The sequence below is a fragment of the Sarcophilus harrisii genome, chromosome 2 (assembly GCF_902635505.1).
Source record: "Sarcophilus harrisii chromosome 2, mSarHar1.11, whole genome shotgun sequence".
NCBI classification, from domain to species: domain Eukaryota; kingdom Metazoa; phylum Chordata; class Mammalia; order Dasyuromorphia; family Dasyuridae; genus Sarcophilus; species Sarcophilus harrisii.
Window position 1 is genome coordinate 597,890,019 of NC_045427.1, and position 26,277 is coordinate 597,916,295.

Sequence of the window (26,277 nt, forward strand, 5' to 3'; positions counted from 1 at the left end):
CAGAATCAATCTAGCCCCAGGTCCTCCATCTTTCTATTTCACTCCTTCAATACTCAGTGTGGTTCATAAAGGGCATTTCGTTCTTCTCCCACTAGAAGCTTACCAGTGTAAAACTGCTGAAATAAATTTACCTTTGTACTTTCTCTTGCTCTTAGCATTTCTAAGTTCATATTAGTTTCTTGTCCTTTCAAACAGAAATGCTTCTTCTACTGCACTGAAGTTCTATTTCTTCCTCTTTGCCTTTAGGATTATATTCAGCTCTTCCGTGAAAGTTATTTTTGGTTATAAGTTTATATCTTTTTTTTTTTTTTGGGGGGGGGGGAGGGGAGAGGTGGAGTATAGTATTTCAAAACTTCTTTTTATTAATATTAGAAGCTGCCAGATCTTATGTGATTCTTGACTGTGGCTGCTTGATACTTCTTCTTTTGAGATGTCTATTGGTTTTTTACTCTCTAATGTGAAAGCTCTGGATTTTTGCTATAACATTTCTGAAATTTTCCTTTTTTAGGGTTCCTTTCAGAAAGTGATAAGTAAATTCTTTCTATCTCCACTTTGTCCTCTAGTTCTAGCAGACATGGAGAGTTTTCACTTGATGATTTCTTGAAAACTAGTGTCTAGATTTAAAAAAAAAAAAAAATGTCTTTCACAGAACCTAATGATTCAAACTATATCACCATGACCTACTTTTCAAATATATATATTTTTAATATTAGACATTTTGAACTTAATTTTTTTCAATCTTCTAATTTGTTTCTTATACTTCTTGCTGTATCATGAAGAAACCAATTTCCATTTGGCCTAATCTAATTTTCATGGAATCTGTTAGGCAAGCAAAGTATACCATGCTGTATTTGAAGTTATCTAACCTTTTCTATGTTTTACTCCAGAGCTTTTATTTGAACCAGAGCTTTCATTTCAATTTTTTTTTTTAATCTCATGCTTCATTTCTTTTAGGTTTTTATGTCCTTTTCGAGTAGTGTCTAGATATGTCATAACAGAGATAGTTTGTTTTCTCTCTTTAGTTTACTCATTTCTCCAGGTACTGAATTTGGGCTTTGTCTTAAGTATGGGTTCTGCTCCTCTTAATAAAATAAGATAGCACTGCTCAGGTCTCTCCATGGGTGACCTAGGTTCATTACAAGATCTCCTCCCCCACCTCACAAGGAGAATATAACAGAAGTTCAGACCAAATCATACACTGGTTTGTGTATCAAAGAGGTTTGATGAGCACATTTTGCAAAGTATTACAGAACTATGAATGATTATCACTATCACTGATCATAATAAAGGCAGGAGGGCTGTTCAAAGACCAAACTCTCCTCCAGGTGACAAAAATTGATAAGGTGGGATTTTGGCTGAGAAATGACTTAAGATCATTAAGAATCAATTGTAAATCAGGTATTTAGTATTTTCTTTGGTAGACAGGGCAGCCCTTAAGCCCAGTAACATTTCAGGGACTGAATTCAGTGGCTGGATGCTCCTCAGTAGTGAAATCTATAATTAGTACAAATAAATGTACCTTTAAATACCACTGGATGATTAGTCATCACCCAATCCCCAAATAAAGTTGAAATTATGTGTCTCACAGTTTTTATTAAAGCTGATAAAATGAATTATATATTCAAATCTGTTTACTCACTATTAACCATATAAACCTATACCCTGAACTCATAGATTTGTATCTATGTATTTCATTCCCACTTGAGTTATCTTGTGTTTTTATATCATAGCCACTTTCCCTTAATACAATCTTTCCTCTTTTCAACTGAAGGCTTGTGCATGAGATACAGCAGATACCCATGACACACAACCCCCACATCCACATCCTTCCTTCTTCTATCTACACTTTTCCACAATGGAAAAGACTACCTAGTAGCTAAGGGGCTTTTATATTATATTCTCTTCTCCTACTTTTCTGGAGAAAAGAGACCAGATGGACAATAACCACCATGTCTACATGGATGAAAAGCAACTAAAAATCAAGGAGAATTAATGTAGAAGTCTGTTCAGCGATCAATTTGCCATCATATTGATTCAAGCCATATTCTTTTGAAAAGTGTTTCTAAATTATGACTAAAGAGTGAATCAAAAATACAAGCAATGAACTGCTTACTGACCTTTACACCATACTTCACTTTTCCAGCATAATGCTTTATGATAAAGGCAGGCTCCATCACTGCTGGAAATTCAATATAAGAATTCCCCTCATGCTGGTGCTTGAACTTGTCCAATAACGTCTGGTTTGTAGCTTGCGGAAAACTGAACACAAAAAGAGAAATTGGAAACAGCTATTAATCAGGACTTTAAAGTTTTTAACAATGATGATACCTTACAAATTGCAATTGTGTTTTTTGTTTAGTTTTACACTTGTTACCAACTCTCCCTGACCCCATCTGGAGTTTTCTTAGCATAGATACTGGAGGGGTTTGTTATTTCCTTCTTCAGCTCATTGTACACATGAAAAAACTGAAATAGATGGGAGGAAGTGACTTGTTCAGGATCACACATGTAGTAAGTGTCTAAAACTGGAAAGAAACTCATGAACATGAATTTTCTGCACACCAGGCTTAGGGTTTTATCTCCTGCAGCATGTAGTGGTCCCACAATTTTAAGTACTGGGTATCGCACAAATCATTATATACACCATTTTATTTGATCTTTTTAAATCATACAACAGTCCTTGCAAGTATATAGGCAAATGGAATTAGCCTAATTGTCTTAAAAATGGGAAGAAAGTGAAGTTAAAGGAGATTGTGGTTTACTCAGGATCACAATGTTATTAAATGAAAATGACAGGATTTTGAGACTCAAAGGAATCTACAGTGACAGCTTTTGCAATTAGTCTAGGATCTTACCTACTAGAGATGATGATAAGCTCCCAACAATGGCTTCACTCCAGTTTCCAATGGAAGAGGTGCCCATCACAAAAACTGCAGTTGAATTAACTTGGTTCACTGGCTGACAGTATCAGCAGAGAGGCCAAGGTCTGAGCCACCCACTTATTGCTTGAAATGCTCTCTCCTAACCAAGCTGGCTAGCTTGAGTGAGAGACCCGAGTTCCCCCAAGGCTTATATAATGCACGTAATGCACAAATTGAGGACTTTGGTATACAGGGATGTCAATCTGACACCTTTCATAAGCATCAAGTTTGCTCAAAATATAAAAAAATATGTAAAAATAAAGTTGGATTGTGGACATTTAATAAATATTAGATGATGAGATAACAGAAAAAAACATGCAACAAAAAAAGAACCTGATTACTGAAGCGAGAGGGAAAACAATGATGAATAAATATACTTTTTGTCCCCAAAAAAAAAAAAAAAAAAAGACAGGATTCAAATCCAAGTCCTTTAACTCAAGTGCACTACATTGTGATGCATTCACTATGAAAACAGGAGATAAAGACAGAAAAAAATCCTATCAACCATGAAATGTAATCTGGAACTCAATAGTAAGCCATTGCTTTGTTGCCATCTATTTTCAGTAGTAGTAGTGCTCTAGACTGCTAAATTGGAAAGTTTACAGTCTGATTCCCATGTCAGACAGACACTTGTTAGTTGTGTAAATTCCAGATCTCCTTTCCTGCTTGATTGTCTTTTTTTACATTGTCTTTTCTTACGTTGTTATTCATTCATTTATTTGATTATTTGTTTTTGGTTTTCCTTCAATTTTTCTCATTTGACTTTCAAAAAAAAAATTTTTTTTTAAAGTTCTTTGATGAATTCTTTTTGGGCAGGCAAGCATTTGACATTCTTTTTTGAGGAAGGGAAAGGCATTTTTACTTCAGCATTCTCCTCTGAAGATGAATCTCAGTCTTCTCTATCCCCTTTGTAATTTTCTGTGACTGGATTCTTTCTTCTTTCTCTCGTTATTTTGTAATGGATTGTTGGTGTAGTCATCTTTAGACTTGGAAAATGAGGGATGATGCCTCTGACACCAGGTCCTTCTTCAATTTTCCATTCTGGCCTGGAAGCCCAAACCAAGAACTCTGCCCTCAAGTACCCATAAGCAGTAAAGTCCCTCTGTCATTGCTTCTATACTCACTGGGAGTGCACTGGTTCCTTCCTTCTCAGGGTTCATATCTGGGCAGCACAGCTGGACTGGAATTCCTTATCAGTAGAGATTCCCTCAGTCTTTCCCTCTCAGATGCCAAATCCCCACAGTGCCTGGAGAGGTAAAGTTCTTGTGATCTGGCCAAGGCTACCTCTTAAACCAGCAAGCCCCAGGGCTCCCTGCCAGCTGTTTCAGTGGAACTGGTTTGGAGATGTTTGAAACTTCAGAGATCAAACCTCCATTCAAAAATCTTTCTTCTGATCTTCTCTGATAGTCCCAGGACCACCACTGTTCTGCCCCAACTCATTTCTTTTTAACCATTCTATTTTTGCCCTAAAGCCCAATTTTGTTTATGCTGGAAATCTGGAGAGCCTGGAATTTTCTGAACTATTTTATCATGTTATTCCTTAACATTCATATACTTTAACTTATTCAGCCATTCTCCTACTCATGGATAGCCACTGAGTTTCCAGTTCCTTGCCACAACAAAAAGAACTGCCATAAACATCTTTGCACCCATCCCCTGGAGGGGATGCGGGAAAACTGGAACACTGATGCATTGCTGGTGGAGTTGTGAATGAATCCAAACATTCTGGAGAGCAATCTGGAATTGTGCCCAAAAAGTTATCACACTGTGCATACCCTTTGATCCAGCAGTGCTACTACTGGGCTTATTATACCCCAAAGAGATACTAAAGAAGGGAAAGGGACCTGTATGTGCCAAAATGGTTGTGGCAGCCCTGTTTGTAGTGGCTAGAAACTAGAAAATGAATGGATGCCCATCAATTGGAGAATGATTGGATAAATTGTGGTATATGAATGTTATGGAATGTTATGGTTCTGTAAGAAATGACCAGCAGGATGAATACAGAGAGGCTTGGAGAGACTTACAAGAACTGATGCTAAGTGAAATGAGCAGAACCAGGATCATTATATACTTCAACAATGATACTATATGAAGATGTATTCTGATGGAAGTGGATTTCTTTGACAAAAAGATCTAACTCAGTTTCAATTGATCAATGATGGACAGAAGCAGCTACACCCAAAGAAAGAACACTGGGAAATGAATGTAAACTATTTGCATTTTTGTTCTTTTTCCCAGGTTATTTATACCTTCGGAATCCAACTCTCCCTGTGCAACAAGAGAACTGTTCAGTTCTGCACACATATATTGTATCTAGAATATATATACTACGATATATTTAATATGTATAGGACTGCTTGCCATTTAGGGGAGGGGGTAGAGGGAGAGAGGGGAAAAACTGGAACAGAAGTGAGTGCAAGGGATAATGTAAAAAATTACCCGGCATGGGTTCTGTCAATAAAAAGTTATTATAATTTAAAAGAGAGAGAAAGAGGGGGGGGGGGAGGGCAATAGAGACCCTGCTAGATCAAAGATCTAGTTTGATAGCCCTTTGGGCATAGTTGCCAATTGTTCTCCAAAATATCTGGATCAGTTCACAACTCCATTAACAATGTATTAGTGTCCCATTTTCTTTCTTTCTTTTTTTTTAAATGATTATCTGTCTATTTTTAATTAAAGCTTTTTAATTTTCAAAATACACGCATGGATAATTTTTCAACATTACACTTTGTAAAACCTTGTGTTCCAATTTTCCTCCTTTTCTCCACCCTCTCCCCTAAATAGCAAGTAATCCAATATATGTTAAACACGGTAAATATATATGTTAGATCAAATATATGCACACATATTTATACACTATCTTGCTGCACAAGAAAAATCAAATCAAAAAGGAATAAAAATGAGAAAAAATGCAAGCAAACAACAACAAAAAGAGTGAAAATGCTATATTGTGATCCTCACTCAGTTCTGCCCTATGGGAATATAGTATAGATGGCTCTCTAAATCAAAAGATCATTGGAACTGGTCTGAATTGTCTCATTAGCACTCACTTAGCATCAGTTCATGTAAGTCTCTCCCTCTAGGCCTCTCTGAAATCATCCTGTTGGTCATTTCTTACAGAACAATAATATTCCACAATATTCATATACCATAATTTATTCAGCCATTCTCCAACTGATGGTCATCCACTCAGTTTCCAGTTTCTTGCCACTATAAAGAGGGCTGCCACAAACATTTTTGCACACGAGGGTTCCTTTCCCTCCTTTAAGATCTCTTTGGGATATAGGCCCAATAGAAACACTGCTGAATCAAAGGGTATGCACAGTTTGATAACTTTTTGAACATAGTTCCAAACTGTTCTCCAGAATGGTTGGCTCTGTTCAAAATTCCACCAACAATGTATCAGTGTCCCATTTTCCCACATCTTCTCCAACATTCATCATTATCTTTTCCTGTTATCTTAGCCAATCTAGAGGTATGTAGTAGTAACTTAGAATTGTCTTAATTTGCATTTCTCTTATCAATAGTGATTGATAGCATCTTTTCATATGACTAGAAGTGGTTTCAACTTCATCTAAAAATTGTCTATTCATACCTCTGACCATGCTTCAATTGGAGAATGGCTTGAATTCTTATAAATTTGAGTCAGTTCTCAGTATGTTTTAGAAATTATAGTTTTCCATAGTTCTTGACTTTGCCTTGGCAGATAGACCTCCAAATATTTTATATTATTAACAGTTATTTTAAATGGAATTTCTCTTTGTATCTTTTGCTGCTGGACTTTTGTTAATGATGTATAAAAATGCTGATGATTTTTTGTGGATTTATTTTGTATCCTGCAACTTTGCTAAAGCTGTAAATTGTTTCTAGTAGTCTTTAAGTTGATTCTTTAAGTATACTATTATATCCTCTGCAAAGAGTGATCATTTGATTTCTTTATTACCTACTCTAATTCTTTAATCTATTTATCTTCTTTTACTGCCAAAGCTAACATTTCTAATATAATATTGAACAATAATGATGATAGTGGGCAACTTTGTTTCATCCCTGATCTAGTTTATCCCCATTACATATTTTGCTTGTTGATGGTTTTAAATAGATGTTACTGATCATTTTAAGGAAAACTATTTCTATACTGTCTAGTGTTTTTTAATAGAAATAGATGTTGAATTTTGTCAAACGCTTTTTCTGCGTCTATTGAGATAATCACATGATTTTTGTTATTTGTTTATTGATGTAGTCAATTATGCTAATAGTTTGCCTAATACTGAATACCCCTGCATTCCCAGTATAAATCCTACTTGGTCATAATGAATTATCCTGAAGATGATTTTCTGTAATCTCTTTGCTATTATTTTATTAAATATTTTTGCATCAATATTCATTAGGGAAATTAGTCTATAATTTTCTTTTTCTGTTTTGATCCTACCTGGTTTAAGTACCAGCAGCATGTCTGTATCATAAAAAGAGTTTGATAGGATTCTTTCTTTCCCTATTTTTCCAAATAGTTTGCATAATATTGGAATTATTTGTTCTTTAAATGTTTGGTAGAATTCACATGTAAATTCATCTGGCCTTTGAGACTTTTTTCTTAGGGAGCTGATTAACAGCTTGTTCAGTTTCTTTGTCAAAATAGGACTAAGTATTTCCTCTTCTATTAATCTGGGCAATCTATATTTTTGTAAGTATTCATCCATTTTCCTTAGATTATCATATTTACTAGGATACAGTTGGGCAAAATACCTCCTAATTATTGTACTCATTTCCACATCGTTAGTGGAGAGTTCATGCTTTTCATTTTTGATACTAACAATTTGATTTTCTTTCCTTTTTCTTTTGATAATCTCATCAGCTTCTCTAGATCTAATTGTCATCTCTATACAAATAATTCCCAGATTTATATCTAGTTAATCTCCTTATTCAGCTCTAGACCTTCATTAGCAAGTGACTATGAACCCAGTTATGTATAAACATCTGAAACTGAATATGTCTAAAACTAATTATTTTCTTTATACCTTTCACCCTCCAAATTTTCCTACTTATATTGAAAACATCATTTTTCTATTATTCCAAGTCTTTAGCATTATCCTTGACTCCTCACTCTCACCCTAGGCATCCATCCAATCAATGACCATATCTTGTCATTTCTACCTTCACAATACATGCATACATACATACACATACATATACATATCCCAACTTAGTTTAGTCCCTCATCACCTTCTAATTGAACATCATGCCTCAATTGTACCAAAATTGTACCAAAAGGTACCAATATAATTTTCTTTAAGAATAGATCTGACCATGTGACTATACTAATTAACTAATTCAAGGGGCTTCCTATTATCTCCAGAATAAAATCTCAATTCTTTTGTTTATACTGTCTACACATCCTGCTCCAACTTAACTTTCTTCTCATCCTCCTGAACTTTGAAAAGCAGGGAAACGGGCTTTTTCTCTGTTTCTCATTCATAACACTCCATTTCTTTTCTCACTGCTTTTGCACTGGTCAGTTAGTTACCCAAGTTGAAACATGCTTCTTCCACGCTCCTGCCTCAGAGTTACTTGCTTTTTTCCAAGTTTTATTGACATATTTTGTTTTCAAATTTATAATTATTTACAGATTACACCTCTATGAGTAGTCTCTTGTTAAATTAAGCAGAACAATACAATGACATCCTCTGAATTCCATATCTGAACACCACTTCTCTATTTTTTTTAAATTAAGAGAAATCTATTTTCTTTTTCTTTTAGCTTTCTACTCAACCGAAAAAAGAAAAAATAAAATTTTTATAACAAAAATTCAGTCAAGCAAAAAAAAAAAAAAAAAAAAAAATACATATCCCTCAATAGCTATATACAAAAATGCCCGTCTCATTCTGCACCCTAAATTCATTACTTTTCAAAGAGGTTTTTTTCATTACTGGTCTTTTGGAATTATGGATGATGATTTTATTGATCACAGTACTTAGAACTTTTGAAGTTTTTTTTCATTTTACAATGTTATTGTATTAAATGTTCTTCTGATTTAACTCACCTCATTCTGAAACTTTTATGAAACTCTTCAAAATTGCTTTTATAACATTACTGTTATAGTGTAAATTGTTCTTCAGTTCTCCCACTATACTTCGGTATGAGTTAATATAAGTGTCCTTTTTTTTTGGAGTAAATGTATCTGTGGAATATCTGAGCAAAGAGCATGTACTCTTTAGGATTTTTTGTGAAAATTTCCAATTATTTTCCCCTCTATAATGGTTTTCTCCACTCACCGGTCCATCAATAGTATATTAATATGCCTTGTTTTCCATCAGAGAGTCCCCAACACTTATTTGAACTTCTCCAATTCATAATTATTTGAAACTTTCCAAATAACTATGAATTAGAGAAGTTCAAATAAGTGTGAAAATTATTTTCATATGGCTCTAGATAGCCTGGGTATCTTTCCTGAGAATTCCCTGTTGATATCCGTATATCATTTATCAAATAGCTATTAAACATCTATATTTAAATCAGTTCCTTATATAACTTGGAAATGAGACCTTTATGAGAGAAACTAGTTGTAAAGATTTTCAATACTATTTAATTATCTCCCTTTTAGTATTCACTTTATTGGTTTTACTTATGCAAAACCTTTTTTATCTTATATAAACAAAATTTTCCATTTGATCTTTTGTGGTTCCCTCTATTTCTTGTTTGGTCATGAACTTTCTTTTTCTAGTCATAGATCTAGCAGGTAATTTTCCCCATAGTTTAAAATTTTATTTATGATGTAATCTTTATATTTATGCTACCTGTCCATTTGCAGTTTATCTTAGGATAAGGTGTGAGGTGTTGCCCAAAATTAGTTTCATCTATACTACTGTGCAATTTTCCCAACAGTTGTCAAAAACTTACAAAGCATACAAACACCAGCTATATAAGTTAGAGAAAAAAAAAAAAAGAAAGAAAGAAAAAAGAAAAAGAAAAAACTGAGGAAATAAGTAGCGGTAAATAATAACCAAAACCATCACCTTTTGTAAATGATAGGATGGGGTACCTCCCTGCACACTTCTCTGTGTGGCTCAGGCCTCCCCAGGATTAACTCAACCCTGAATCTCACCATCCAACACTGGCTCACTTTTGACCCTTAGAACTTTTTCTGCACCTTCAGCCACCTATTTCCTCTGAGGAGAGGATAAAAACAATAACCCTTAAAACCTTCCTTCATGGAATAGGCAGAACTTTTCACAATAAGGCTTTATATTCAGTCAGAGACTCTGTTTGGTTTCATATTCTCAGCCAGGTAGGCCCCAATTGGAACCTCCCTTTTTTAGCCTCTTTTTGTGTAATGTTTTATCCAGTTAGGCTGAGAGTTCTTGAAATCAAGAACTTTCTTTTTCTTATTTGTATCCCCAGCACTTTGCATAGTACCTAGAACATACTAGGAACTCACTAAATGTTTACTGACTGAACCTTAACAAGTCAATTAGAACAAACTGAATTAATGACTTCAGTAAACTTATAGGTTATAAAATTAATCCACACAATATATAAACATTTTATATAAGATTCCCCCCCCCAAAAAAAAACTTGTAATATAATGTTAGAAAGAGAAATTCCCTTTAAAATAAAAAGATACAAAGTACCTAGAATCCTACCTACCAAGATACACATATTATATAAAATAAAGCACTGTTTATGAAAATAAAGAAACAAATAATTAGAAAATAAGTCATTATTTATAGGAAGCATTTGTCAATACAATTAAAAACTAGAAATTTACTTATTTTATGTCAGACCAAATTACTAAAGAATTAGTTTACAGAACTAGAAACAATTTTTAAAATTCATATGGAGGCTAAGGTCAAGAACCTTAAGGAAAATAATGAAAAGTAGGAATGAACTGGAGCTTACCAATGTAAGAGCTCAAAAGTTTTTAAAACAATTTGGTACTAATTAAAAATAAGAGGAAGAACTCATTGGAACAAATTTATTTAATAATTCAGTTTTCAAGAACCATGGAAATCTTAGCTCTTAGGACAAAGATCCCCTTCCTTTAAGATGCAACATAAGTCCCAACTTAAGCACTCAAGTACTCCAGTAAGTCCTACTTTAATGCTTCATTGTTGTATGGGGTTGACCCTGATTTTTCAAGTCTGCTGTGCCAGTAGAAGGTCAGCCCTTGACAGGATTTATCATGGGAAAAAGTGTCCTGAATCACCTCACTGTTGAAAAGAACCATGACTATCAGAATTGATCATTATAATCTTGCTGTGTACAATGTTCTCTTGCTTCTATTCATTTCACTAAGTAGCAGTTCATGTAAGTCTCTTCAAGCCATTCTAAAATTCTCCTGCTAATCGTTTCTTAACAGAACAACAATATTCCATTACATTTATATAGTATAAGCAAAAATTAGATTCTTGTCCAAGAATCAAGTACTGAAACAAACTACTGAAACAATGAATTGTATCCATCTTGACATTCCTATAATAAAAGAAACCAGAAGAACAAAGATCCATCTAAATAGAATTGACTCACAGATACTCCTTGGAAAGGCAAAGAAAGGAAGCAGAGGAGTTTGTTTTATTACATACCACCCAAACAAGATAAATCACTTCAAATAAATATTCCAATCAAATCAAATAAAAAGAACATTTGGTCATCTAATATTACAGTGTTCATGATATTTAGAAACAGATCATCATTTAAAATAATTATACTTTATTAATTTCTATTAAGAACTAAAAAAGGATACCATAAGCTAAATCTAAAATTTAACATTACATGTTAAGATTGGGAGATTTATAATGGAAAGGATGGGGAAGAAAATAAGGAATGATCAAACTGTAACATAGTGAACACCAAATAAAATAAGTGAAACTTACAGTATATTAACTGATAGAAAAGATTTGTTTTGATGCAGGAATTATCTCTAAATTATCTAAGTACAGTAAGACCACCTATTTATTAGAGAAAAGGTTCCAGAATTAGTATTAAGTGAGAAGAAAAATAAGAAAAAAGAGGTTTGCAATTTAACAGCTAAAGACCAACTTATTTAATTATGCTATTGATCTATATAGTTGTTAGTCTTAATTCTCTTTTTCTCAGTTTCCCTCTTGGAATTCTTTTACCACACTGGATTACTTCACTCTAGTTTGCTGTCTTTTGTTTATTAATATTAATATTTGCAGCCTTAATTCTTGTTTTGGTGCTACTGCTGTTGGAATGGGGTGGTTGAAAGTAAATTTGACTCTTCACCTCAATTATCTGGTGGTCATATGTTTCAGACTTTCCTCCTGAATAATTCCCAATTGTAGTTGGCCACATCCTTGGCTAAGATCCTGATAGACCCTTAAGAGATTTAGTAGATCAATGGTTTTCAAACCTTTTGTTCTAAATAATATTAAACTCTTAAAAGCTACTGAGGATCTCAAAGAGTTTGTTTACCGAATTATTCCTATGAACATTTATATTAGAAATAGAAACATCATCATGAAAATAGTTTTAACCTTGTAAACCCTTGTAAAGGGTCATAAGTTATCTTTAGACGATGATCTGAGAACAAATATTATAGACCATACTTTTTAGGCTAACCTGCCAGGTACTAAGTTGCCCCTATCTCCTGTAACTCCCAATGGTTTAAGGAATGCCCAGCCAAGCCCTATTTCCTTGTGCAGTGACCAACTGGACTTGGCTCTAGTTATATGATTATAGTGGCTTGAACTTTAGTTTAAGATGATAGTTGACTTTAGGACCATTTGTGGAAGGCTGCACTTTCTTTTCTGGCTTGTAGTTCTATTCATAATCATTTGCATTGGCAATCTTCTCTATGCCTATACTGGGTTTGAGGTGTCTTTTTGTATTTTTGTACAGAATACAAAAACTTACTCCTGTTTACTCTCAGTTTTCTCTATCACTATTTTTCTGTAGTCCTTAGAAGAACTGGACTTCTTTACATCCTTTTACATTACCATCTCAACTGTCTATCTGAGTTTGATGCAACCCTCATTCAACTACTGTTTTATGTTCTTACTTAAAGGTTGTATCTAGAAATCTAAAAGTACTTACTGAGTTTCTGTTGTATGTTGAGCCCTGTGTTAAATATTAGGAAGGATCTGAAAGATATATAAAACTTCTGCTCTCCAAAAGTTTATAATATATTTAGAAAACCAAATGGATATTAATGAAATCACAGTAGTGTAAGTGTGGGCTAAATTGTGATACATACTACAAAAATAAATAGGATTTTTAAGAAAACATAATTTGGTAAACATTTCATCAATACACAAATTAAAGAATATATTGCTTTTCTCGAGTGAAACTATAAGTTTCCTAAAAGAAGAAGTATCTAACCAAAACAAACAAAAAAACCTAACTTGGCAAAATTGTTATTCCATCTTTCAAATGAAAAAATGTCAAGAAAATCTCTTCTGCAAATGAATCCTACAGGTATTCTGATAAAGTAAATGAAACAACAAAATTTAAAGGAGAAGTTTAAAATATTTACTAAGTACCCAATGTAAACCCTTTTACTGATTTTACATTTTAAAAATGTATTTTAATTGATAAAAATTATTCAAATACTATGACCTCATCTAAATAGATAATTCTCCCTTATTTTAGATCAAAGTTTTTTAGACCATGGGTCACAATTACATATGTGTCATGTTAACTGAATATGGAGGTTACAAAAAAATTTGGCAACAGCAAAAGTGTAACTAACTAGCTCTTTGGAGGATCTCGGGACCAGCCTGAGTCCTTAGTCTTAGTGGAGAAGTGATGAAGGCAGGAGAGCCACCATGAGGCTGGTTAAGTCTTCTCCATGACTGAGTTTGTCCCCAGTTTATATACTCTGTTACAATTAAATCAATTCATCACACTGAGTATAAGCCAATCATTATTTGTTGTAAGATTAAATCAATCATGCTGAACTAGAGAACTATTAATCACCATGCTAAACTAGATAACCATTGTCTTGTCAATTCCACTGAGTTAACACCTTGTAAAAATTTTTGCCAGAATTCTGGCCTATTACATAAAAGATATCGACCATTCCACCAAGATTTAATTCTTTAAGTAAAAATAAACAAGCACATCCATCAGTAGTATGCAAATTTGCTTTAACTTTAATAAATGGTTAAATTATATGAATATCAAAGAAATTTTAAAATAAGTTTTTTATGATTTATTATCAGTAAATCAATATTTGGTTTGTATATCTATTTTATATATCTTTATACCTGGCATAGAAATTTCTTGAGCAAAAAGGGATTATGGTAAAAAAAAATAATAATAATAAAGTTTAAGAAGCCCTGTTCTAGATGACTACCCATTTACATCTTTATCAGATTCTTCTATGGAGCTTCTGTAGAACATCTACCAAATGGGCTAAACAGCTTCTTTTGAATATTTTATCATCCTTTTTTTTCCCCGAATACTACGGTAACTTCTTTTAGGATATCAGTGTAACGATGGGTACAAGGGTAACTTTAGGACTAATTACACCATTTTTTCAATACATGGTTTGCTCACACTTTATAATAACATATACTCCCGATTATTTAAGAGATGAATTTAATATAATGACTTGTTACATAACAGTAGCCTAATAATATGAGATTATGACAAGAAATTCATCTGCTGTGACATCTGGTGATGATATTTTGTATATTCCTTACATGTACTTTGAAATTTCACCACTGTATTGAATGAATGACATTTGGTCTGTCCTTTCTGTAAATGAATCTCAGACAGACAGGCAGATTCTCTCTCACACACACATAGACATGTAGCTAATAAAAATGTCAAATTGTGTTTCAAATTCTCAGCAAACTATAGGTACAGATACAGTTGTAGATATATAATTGCCAGAAACAAAGTAGTACTGAATTTACCTGCAATTATGAGAAATTTTTCCAAGAAAGGGCTCCAAATCATTAATTGTAAGAAATCTAAAAAACTTATTATCAACACAATGAATAGTGTTGAAATGTAAATGCCTAAATGTTTATAATAAAGAAAATTTCCGCTAAAGAGCAAAATACTTATTTCATAAACAATATAATTTACATATGATCTCCGGTGTATACCTAAATACAATTGAAAAAGGAACACACCTGGTTTTTTTTAATCAATAACCTCTTTTCTGACACACTGCATACAAATGAGTAAGATATATTTACAAAAGGGTCGGAAAAGTTTTTAAGAGATATTATGTAAATATATGTGATCTTGAATGCAGAAAACTGGCTCATAGAGAAAGCAAAGCAACAACAGTAGGCAAGTTTAAATATTAGGTGGTAACTTTTTTCAACCTATTCCTAAAGCTAGTTCCAGAGGATTATAGGATTTCAGAGTTGGAAGGGGACCTTAAGGTTATTTTAAATCACAACCTCAATTTACAAATAAGGATAATGAAGCTTACCGAGAGGATAAATAATCTATCCAAGCTCATGCAATAGGTAAAACTGAGTTCAAGCCTTCTGATTTCAGAATCAGGGCTTTTTATTAAATTATAATTATTAGGTGTAGACATACCAAGATCATTCAAACTACTTCTTAAATGTTGTAGAGATGCTCAGGTCGGCAAAAATGTATCCTAAATATATATAGTATTTTACAAGATTAGAGAGTACACAATGGATATCAAGCATAGGTTAGTGGCGTCCCTATCCCCCCTTCCCCCACAAAAAAAAAAGTGATTTCCAGATTTACAAAGTTGAAGATTCCATAAGCTAAGGAAAAAATAGAACTTAAGGATGCAGTCCTGAGGAGCCTTTCTTATCTCATCTCCTAATTTCAGAATTGAAAGTACATGTAAATCGTAGCCTACTTGGACTGTGTGAAGTTTCAGAGTGAGTAAGAACCAGGCGGCCAACTAAGCATTTCAACCATCACACTCACTTGCTTTCTTCGTCCAGCAGGTGAAGGAGTCCTGTTGGTTTCTTGCTAATGAGATTTATGCAGCCACTATTATCAATATAGTCTATGTTGTGCCAGCTGATACCTTCAGTTCTATATTCCTCCTAGAAAAGCAAAATGATAAGAAAAAATTTAAATGTCTTATATGAGATGAAGATATTAAGGAAGAATTCAGTATGTTAAGAAATCTTTATGAACAGGCAGGAACTACTCTAATGAGCACCTCTTTAATTCAACAGGACCTATCTGTCATGGCAAATCTACCACCACAGAGGTGACAAAAACTATTCTACCAAAACATATACTTCAAAGAGTTTTCAGGAAGACTTCTAAGCTACAATGAGGCTAGTTTTTTGTCTTGCTTTTTGTACATATGAAAAGTGGAAGATGAAGTATACACAAGCATAAGAAAGAATACCAATCTCTATTTGTCTCTAAAATCAACATAGTTTTGTGTTCATAAAAACTGTTACCAATAAAGAAACCATTATCACTAGTAATAAAGAATACAAGAAAAGTTAATAATTCAAATAAATCAGTGTTATGGCAAATAAAACACCTTAGTAGATTTCAAGAAAAGAACAAACAAGGAAGATCCAAACACGAAAGAGACATAAGATTAGTATTAAGGTTTAAGAGAATTCGCTGACTGGCTGAGTTCGAACTACTATTTAAAATCTCAATAAGCCAGGATGTGCTTTTTTTTTTTTTTTTTTTAGTTCTGAAAATTTGAAAGCAAGTCTACATCTTCCTGTGGGCAACTTAAGACTACAGATAAGGTCACCAGAAAGCAGAGGTATATAATGTGAAACTATATTTAAATTGGAAGAAATCTAAAGCTTATAAATTCATCTTTTTTTCCCCCAATTAACTTTTTCTCTGGCTACCCATATACTGCCTACATTGGCATATTTGTATACTCTTGTAAAGTCTTTGAATCACAAAACCTCCTCTATTCCGAGTTGCCTGTCCCCTATTGACAACAAGAATCATTAGCTGATAATACCAAATTCCTACTTTCTTTAATCTTGTTATCCTTTATACCTCCTTAATATATACTTACAATTATCTCTCTAAGCCTTTTTCTCCCTGCTTTCCTTTCACTATGCCCTTTAATAGTTGATATTGTCAGTCAATTTGAAGTTCAGTTATTTTAATCATATCCTACTTTTCATGACCCCATCTGAGGCTTTCTTGGTAAAGATACTAGAGTGGTTTGCCATTTCCTTCTTCAGTTTATTTTTATAAATGAGGAAACTGAGGTAAAGAGATTAAGTGACATGCCTAGAATCACATATCTATCAAGGGTCTGGAGGCCAGATTTTAACTCAGGGAGATAAGTCTTCCTGATTCCAGGCTGGGTGCTCTACACTGGCCCCATCTAGCTGTCCTCAAATGACTCAAGTCAAGTGACTATATGTCAGGGACTGTGCTTAAGTGTTGGCTTCAATTTGTGAGCAAACTAGTCTATATGTTATAACTTGTCCCTCCTCCTCCCTGCATTTACATGGATAGGATGAGGAGTCAATACCTATTTCTACCACCACTGTTTCTTCACTCCTTAATTTAATGGTGTGAATCAAATAACATCCTCTTCCTAATTCAATTCAATCTGGTTCAATAAGCATTTAACTATCTACTGTGTGCCAAGTGTGCTAGACTTAAAACAGGGAAACAAAGAAAAAAACCAAAACATTTCCCAACCTATTATTGGTACCTAATGACCTCTAAAACATTCTCCCTGCTCTCAATAACTCTAGCATTTGGTTTAAAAATCAGAAAGATCAGACTCTGCATGTGAAAAAAAATAACAAAAATTCCTATTAACTTCCTCAATAAGTGATCATCCATATGAGATTTCATCTTGCTAATTTGCTTTTCATTTTTCATTTCATTTTATACTTTCTTTTGAATCAGATTAGCTGAAGATTTACCAATTTTGTCATTTCTATGGGTTTTTCTTTAGTTTACAATTTACTTATTTTCTAATTTTTAATGTCTTTGGGGCTTAATTTGGATATCATTTGTTGACTTTATATTAATCCTCAATTTTCCCATTTCCTTGATATATGCTTGTTGTGATATTTTTTTCTCTGTAGGATTGATTTAACTATATCCTAAAACTGTGGTATATTGTTTCTTCATTATTGCTTTCTTTCACAAAATTACTATTTTAATTATTTGTTCTTTGAACCTTTCACCATTTGCATTTTACTATTAAATCACCTATTGCTTCTGTATCTTTTTTTGAGTGCTCCATGAGTTTTTGTAGCATTATGTCTTTTTTAAAGGATGTATTTACTATTTCTGTCTTTTTTACATGTTTTCAGTGTCTTTGTATCCCAACAGTCAATTTTTGAAAAATTTTCATATGGTGCTAAAATATATATTTTATACTTTTTGAAGTCTCCTTTATATGTCATAATTCTTTTAGCAATAGTTTCTTCAGCAACTTTTTCAGTTTCATATTTTTGTGAAATGTGTTTTTTGTAACGAACAGATAATAGGATATTGTTTCTTATCTGATCTTTTTCATTTTATTGGATTGTTTAATTCATATTTAAAGTTACAAACTTTATTTTGACTAATGTTGGGTTTTTAACTTCATTTTCTTTTACCTCTATTGCTTTATAATAATACTATCCTCTTTCATTTACTTTAGCTTAACATGTGTTTTTAGGGTGGTCCTATAATCACTGGTTTTCTTCACCTCACCCATGTATACTTTCCATTTTTGTTACCATTTTCTCTTTAGAATTTTGCTTAGTAATCCCTTTTCCCCCCCCAATTTTTATTTAAATCTTCCCTTCTCTTTCCTTATCTTAGCCAAATAAATGCCCCTTTCCTCTTTTCTGTTCAACTTTTATCTAATTATTTAAATCTTTCCTCATCTTTCTCCATCTTAAGTGTCCCTTTCTTCTCCTCCTTCAACTAATTCAGTTCATTAGGGTTTTTGAATTTCATTTTTTGGTGTCCCATTCCAGGTAGGTTTTCTCAATCTTGTTATTCTCCATCCCTTCTTTCTGTCTACTCTGGATGTTCATTCTCTCATTCATGGTCCCTTATTTTTTATTTAATCCCTCTCTGTTCTCTGAATTCCTCAAGGAGTCAAAACTTCCAATGTATCCAACTTGATGCTTACCCTGCAGATTCTCCTTTTCCATTATATTTCATTCCCAGAACAATGTCAATTTCTGTAGCTGCAAAAAGAACACAGTCCCATAGCAGGGATGATCTCCTCTCTCTACTGTCAATTAAGCAGCTTACCAGTGACCTATGTTCTCTCCCAGACTACTTTCCTTCTCCTATTTGTCTCAAAATTTCCCTAAGTCCAGGTTCCCAGGTGTTAGCTGGCCCAAGGAATTTCTACACCTCCCATCTCAAAACCTAGCATATGGTTCCCATTTTTCTTCATCTATAAGAACATCCATCAATAGAACCTCCTTCCAATATCCATCGTTTTTCTCTTCCTTTCTCCTATCTTCATCTATTCACCAACACGTTCTTCTCTTCCTATGAGACTACACAGATTACCTTCCTATCACTGCTAGTCCTTGATTTAATCAGGGCGTATTACATACTCCCCTAGATTCACCTCTCCTCTGCTCTTCCTTACACCTTCCCATTTTGTAATACAAGTACCAACCCCTCTGTAAAATCCAAATAGCCAGGATGTCGCAAGATTCTATTTACAATGCCCCAGGTCCTCTTTTTTCCACATTATTTTCATGACTTCCACCCTGACCCTTGTCTATTTGAGTATATTTAAAAACCTCTTACTGATCTCTCTGAGGTTACTCTCTTGCTATTGCTGTGTATGCTATGTATTTGTTCACATTTATTATCTAGGGTATTAGAAAAACAAATAATTTCTTCAGGTTTGGTTTTCTTTTTAACATAATTCAAATGCCTCAACATTATTTAATGTCCATATTTTTTTTCATTTAGGGTTAATTAAGCAAAAGTTTGCAGTATAAGTCACCTAGGCTGGATCATGAGTTCCACTGCTCTTTGAGACATTATTACTCAAATTTCCTTTTCTTTGAATCTGAAATTGTTTCTCCAGGTCACTTGTAGAATTTATGATTTCTAAACTGAATTACTAAATTTAACCACTATCATAATTTGCAGCCTTGGGTTTTTGTTTTCTCCAGAAACAATCTATGCATTTTTTCAACTTCTATTTAATTTGAGGTGTTTAGAAGTTTCTGTGAGCTTCTCTGTTATTATTTCTTGTATAAGTGTTCATTTGTGTGTGATTGTGTGTGGGGGGGATAGAGTCTAGTTGTTCTTCTGGGAAACCTATAACTCTCAGGTTGTCTTTATGCATACTATCTTTAAGATCAATGTTTTACTTTAACAGAGAGCATGTTTTCTCTTAACATTAATGCTTTTCACTTCTCTTCTAGATAGATCTTCACATTTATTTGTTTTCCCATTTATTTGTTGTCCTCTCTTTAGTTTCTCTGGTTTTCACTACCATTTCAGATTCATGTTTTTCTATTCTGCCAATTTTTGCTGTGAAAGTAACAACTTCTGTTCTCACAAATCTCATTCCTATTTTAAGCCACTCAGGAACATGTTATAGGGTTCCCTCAAATTCCATAGAGTTATTTGTCTTATCAAGTATTGAGACATTTTTGCTGATTTTATAGTTTTTTTTTAATTTATATAGACCTTAATTTGTTTATTAGATTTGGAGACCACATTTCCTTCTGCAATTAAGTGTTTTCCCTGTTGATTTAACTGACTATGCTCAAAGTCTTGAGTTTTTTTCCTTCAGAGAATTTTTGGTAATTAAAGTTTTTGTTCCTTATTTTTCCCTACTGATCATTTTCTGACTTCCTCCTCTCTGGTGATCATATCCTTGAAAGGCTGGTTTCAGAGCAATTCAGCCTCATTTCATACATACAATTCACATACCTTGGGACTTGGGGGGGAGGAATAGGACAGAAACTGTTCCCAGATGAATATTGAGCTTAATGGAATGCCACATAACCCTACATAACACTTTCTCTCTACCTTCATACTTCTCATGATGTCTTGTCTCTTATTCAGTTACTCAGTTTGCTGCTTGAAGTTCAGAATGTTATTCTGCTAATGCTATTGCAGACGAAGATAATTTCTGTAGTTTAGATTTAGGAGGGAAGGTGGGAGTAGGGAGGATTGGTAGGCCTGTGTTTGAACTCTTTTAAGTCAAAATATTCTTGACCTTTTCCTCTGCTCCTTCTCTCTCCAATGAAGATCTTTTAGAAATGTTGCAGAGGCATTTGTCATTAACAATTAATAAATCAATACAAAAAATAGTTTGTAGCTTGAATCTCCTCAACAATGAGAAGAGAAAGGAGGACCAGTGAAAGGGGTGTGCTTTATTAAAAACCTGTAGATCAAGTTAGCTACAGTAGCTTTATTGCTGTTAACATGTTGGGAAATAAGAGAAGGGGGCTAAGTTATCTCAAGGTAGGCATTAGGTTCATGAAGTGCTGTTTTAAACCTTCTTTTACGAGCATGGTTTCCTAAGCCATGAAAACAACTAAGGTTGTTTTATCTTTGGAATATAATTTTTGTTTTGAAGACCTTTGAAAGGTGATGATCAGAGAAAGTCTAGTCCTCTATATTTTTGGTCATGTTACCTAGAACTCCATGGTCAGAAATCTTACAAGGATTTCTGCCTAAAGGAGGGAGCAAATTCCATAGGTTAGACAGCTATAATGATTAGATATTTTCTCTCTTACATTTAAACTAGATTTACCTTAAAACTCTCTAGCTCCATTTCATTTATGACATATTCCACTGCATCTTTTCCAGAAGATTGCCCCTTCTGTAATTCCCACTCCACTGCTTATTCTCAATATTTTCTCTGTCTATTGCCTATAAAAATGCTTCTCTCTTCTCCATATGAAAAAAAAGTCTTGTCACTCAATTCATTCATTCCCACTAATTATCATCCAATATCTCTTCTGCCTTTTGTGGTAAAACTCCTTGAAATGACCATCTACATTAGAAATCCCATTCTCTCTTCACACTCTTTTTTTTAACCTCTTAAAACCTGTCTTCCAACCTCACCATTTCACCATAATTTTTCTCTCCAAAGTCACCAATGATTTCTTAATTGACAAATACTATGGGCTTTTAATAAATCTCATTCTCCTTGACTTTTCTGCAGTCTCTGACATTACTGATCACTGTTCGCCCCTCCTTCCTGATGTTTTTGGTCTCTATGTTTTTTGGACACCACTTCTCTTCCTACCCGATTGCTCCTTTTCCTTTGCTGGATCATCTTCCAGATCATGCCCTTTGACTTTAGGTGTTCTTCATGGTTCTGTCCTGGGCTTACTTCCCTTCTCCCCCTCTCCTATTTTATTTGGTGATTGCATTAACTTCCACGGAGTTAGTCATTAACTCTAAGCTCATGATTCTCAGATCTACCCATCCTGCCTCAATCTTATTTCTCCAACTGCCTTTCATACATTTCAAACTGGAAGTCCAGTAGACACCTTAAATTCAACATAATCAACGCAAAACACATTACTTTTATCCTTAAACTCTTTCCTACTCCTACCTTCCATATTACTATAGAGGGCAGCACATCCTCATTGCCCACCAGGCAGGAACTTAAGGAAACATCCTAGACTTTTCACCATCCTTCAACCTTCAGATCAAATCTGTTGCCAAGGTCTGTTGTTTAACTTTGCAACATCTATCCAATACATCCCCTTCTCTCCTCAGTCATTGCTGCTCCAGGTTCTCATTACATCACACCCATAATACTGCAATGGTCTATGATGAGTGATCCTAATTCAAGTTTCTCCTCACTCCAAACTGTCTTCCTTCTAGTCATCAAAATGATTTCCCTAAAGGCCAGCTCTGACCTTGCCATTCCTTTACTCAATAAACTCTAAAGGTTCCCTCATGCTTTTGTCTTTTTCAAAGACAAAATCCTAATTTGGCATTCAAAGCCCTTCATAACCTATGTTCCTCCACTTATCTTTCAGTTTTCTTGTATCTTATTCCTCAATGCATAGAGTTATATCCAGTGCTACCAGACTGGCTGTTCCATAAAAAAGACACTCCATCTCTTAGATTTGGACATTTTCTCCAACTATTCCTCATTTTTGAAATACTGTACCTCTTCATCTCCACTTTACTGTTTTCCTTTTTTCCTAAAACTCAAATTCCATCTGTTATAGAAAGCCTTTCCCAAACTCTCTTAATTTTAATGCCTTTCCACTTTTAGTTTATTTCCTATTTATCATACATGTTAAACAAACAAGGATTTATGTTTAATACCTACTGTGTGCCAGCTATGTTAAGCATTGAATTTAAAAAGAATGGGATGGAGAGAGAAAAACACACAAACAAGGCTTTTTCAGTCTAATGAGAAAGATAAGATGCAAATAATTTGGATATTATCTTTTATTCCTAAAGATACCAAAATGACAGCACAATATTAAAGTCAAATTATAGCATATCTATGGCTGATCAGACCAATAAGAGTTCAGAATATATCACAAGTCAGGAACAAATAGTCCATGTGAACATTTGGGAAGAATTCTCTTCCCAAACATTGAGATAGTTTTAGCACTGCATGTTTCAACTTCATTATCAATGTGTACATCTCTGGAAAGTATACTGCCATGTTAAGTGAACTTATCCACAGCATTCAAAACTTCTCCATTTGGGATGTTTGTTGGTGTTCATTGTCAGGCTAAAATTAGTACAAATAACAGGAAATAGATTCATACTTTATTGCATTTCAGAGGCTGCACTGAGTACATAATCATCTGCAAACTAATAATCATGTACCAACACTCTCTCCACTTTAATCTTAGTTTACAACCTTTTCAAGTTGAAGAACTAATCATCAGTGCTGTAGCTGACCCTGAAGCTGTGTTTGTCCTCATTGAAAGGACTTGATAACATGGCTGAGAACATCATTCTGCAAAAGGTTGGGAGCAAACACACAGTCTTATTTCACTACAATGGTGACTGGATAATGATGCAAGAGAGCATTGTCAATTATCCTGAATCCAAGCAAGTAGGCCATCATGAAACTGATACATAATACTGATGAATTTTTCTGAGCAGCCAAATTTTGACAAAATTTTCCATAAATCCTCACAACTAACAATATCAAAGGCCTTTGTCAGATCTATAAAAGTTGTATACAGACCTCTGTTCTGCACCTCTGTTCTCCTAGAGCTGTCAGGCAGCAAATACCGTATCTACCATTCCTTGGCTCCTTTTAAAGCCACAAAGGCTTTCAGGTGGATGTCAATCTTCTAAGTGAAGGATCAGCCTATTAAGGAAGACTCTACCAAGAATTTTACTAAAAAAGACTAAGAGAAAGACCCCTCCTGTGATTACCACAGGATAATCTATCCTTTTACCTTTATAGAGATGGACAATGAAGGGGTCTTTTAACTCATGGGGAATAACCTCCTCTTTCCATATAACCTGAAAAATTCCAGTCAACTTTTATATGAGCAATGGATCCCTCCCAACTTGTAAATCTCAGCTGGAAATAGAACAAACACCAGACATTTTGTCATATGAAAAGAGCCCAATGACATTCAAAATATTTTCTTCAGCTGCGACTTTAGGTAGTTGAGTTAGTTTAGTTGAATTGACTTCAACTTATGATAAACAATCAATAGCTTCAGCACTAATTGATGATTATCTCTCAAGCTTCATGTCCTTATCACTATCAATGTGGTCCTATCAGCACTTAGTTTGAGATGCACCATAGCTCTCTAGCCCATAGCCTTCAGAGTTTCATAAAGCTTGGATTGTTACTCTCAGTATAAAACAGAGTCTCATCTGCATTTTTACTAAGTCACCTATGGAGTTCTTGTTTTTCATTTAGCAGCTCCTGAATTCTCCCATCATTTCTGGCAAACCAGTCTTGTTATTTATGAGTGTTCTAACCCATATGAACAAATACAATGCATCAAATCTCTGAAAGCTGCTCACTCCTTTTTTGCTCCACTTTGCCAATTATGTGTTAAGTCAACTTTTCCTCCAAATTAGAAACAAATTGTTCAAGCCCATTGCTCCCAAGGACTCTCTGAACCTATTCTAGCATTACTATTACCCAGAACTGGCACATTGATAATAAGGGTCTCCAGGCCTTTATACAATTTTTCTTTGATCTCATCACGGTAAAAGCATAGGCACCAATGATGGTGGCATGTTCCTGCAAGTAATAATCTCACTGTCATAGCCTGTTATTGACTCCTGCTGGACGCCTACATTGAGTTTGTTGACTAGATTAGTTTTGATCACAGATTCATGTGCTCTCCTTCATTGAGATTACTCCAGAAAACCATGCAGACAGTCCAATATCAATAAGATGGCCTTGATCTGCCAGCCCTGTCTCACTTAAGGCTGTTTGGCTGTCATACCTGCTGAGTCCTCTCACAAGACCTGTTTCCAGATCTTTCAGGTCTGCTAGATTTTGTTTTGTCCATGAGCATGGGAAAATTCCATAAGCCAATTGTGAGTAGAATCATCTCTGCAGAAGATTTTGTACAATTTTTTAATGTTTTGACCTCAGGGTGGGATCCCCACCTGCCATGGTAAATAGCTCAGGGCTGGATAAGCAGACAATTATTAAAGCACCTTTTCTAGCCCTTTCCTTAGACCAGGAAGTGAGCAGTGGGATGCTGAAAGGGCTGTACCTTTAACCTTTAACACCCCTCCGGGGGGTGGGGGGGGAGAGGTGTGCTGCTGCTGAATCACACCACTGCTTCTAAAGAGAAAACAATCCTATGCAGTATTGTGCTCACAGTTCCCAGGGCATCCCCACCTGCTGCTTTACCAGTTACCTGTCATCACAGGACTCTGAGATGGTTAAAAATGGTAAAAACAATATGGGTGACGTCTTTTGATTCAGATGTAAGTTGGATTTCAGTGAGTCAGAGGGGCATGGGCATTCACCTTGCTCTCTTTTCCAAAGGCACCACTATCCAATGGCAGGACAGAGGCAAGATGACTGGGGATGGTCCAAGATACAGTGGATGACCTTGGCACCTTCAATGTCTAAACAAACTCTAAGCTTTCCACAGGACCCACTCCAATTGCTTTTATAGCCATTGGAACAAACAGTTCTCATCTGCCTATTATACCAGGAGAAGTCTTCACATGCTGGGAAAAGACACCCCCCCTAACTCATTGATGGGGTTGAAATCCCTCAATTACCCTGTCTACTCAAAAGGTTTAATGAGGTATGGCCGATGTGTATGCTTCAGATTTTTGGAGCCACAAGTGAAAATTAGATGAATGAACCAAGTGGACCCTAACAGTGGAAAGCAGTCTCAGCACTCCTCACACCAGAGGTACTAGCCTTCCCTAAACATACCTTACACTCCACTCTGCTTTCTCTGGTTTGAGGAATTTTAGTGACTTCCAGACTTGGCTAACCCATGAGAACCAGAGTGAATCCTGCAAATAA

The 26,277-nt window shown here is 34.6% G+C and overlaps 1 protein-coding gene across 12 annotated transcripts in view; it reads right to left on the reverse strand.

Moving 5' to 3' along the window:
• MYO9A (myosin IXA) overlaps nt 1-26,277 on the reverse strand; it is a 301,754-nt gene that overhangs the window by 100,794 nt on the left and 174,683 nt on the right. For all 12 annotated transcript variants that reach the window (XM_031956316.1, XM_031956313.1, XM_031956318.1 and 9 more), the window contains 2 exons: nt 15,807-15,928; nt 2,118-2,259 (listed from right to left, as the gene is read on the reverse strand). In XM_031956316.1, coding sequence (XP_031812176.1) covers nt 2,118-2,259; nt 15,807-15,928 — 264 coding nt within the window. The remainder of the gene's footprint in view (nt 1-2,117; nt 2,260-15,806; nt 15,929-26,277) is intronic.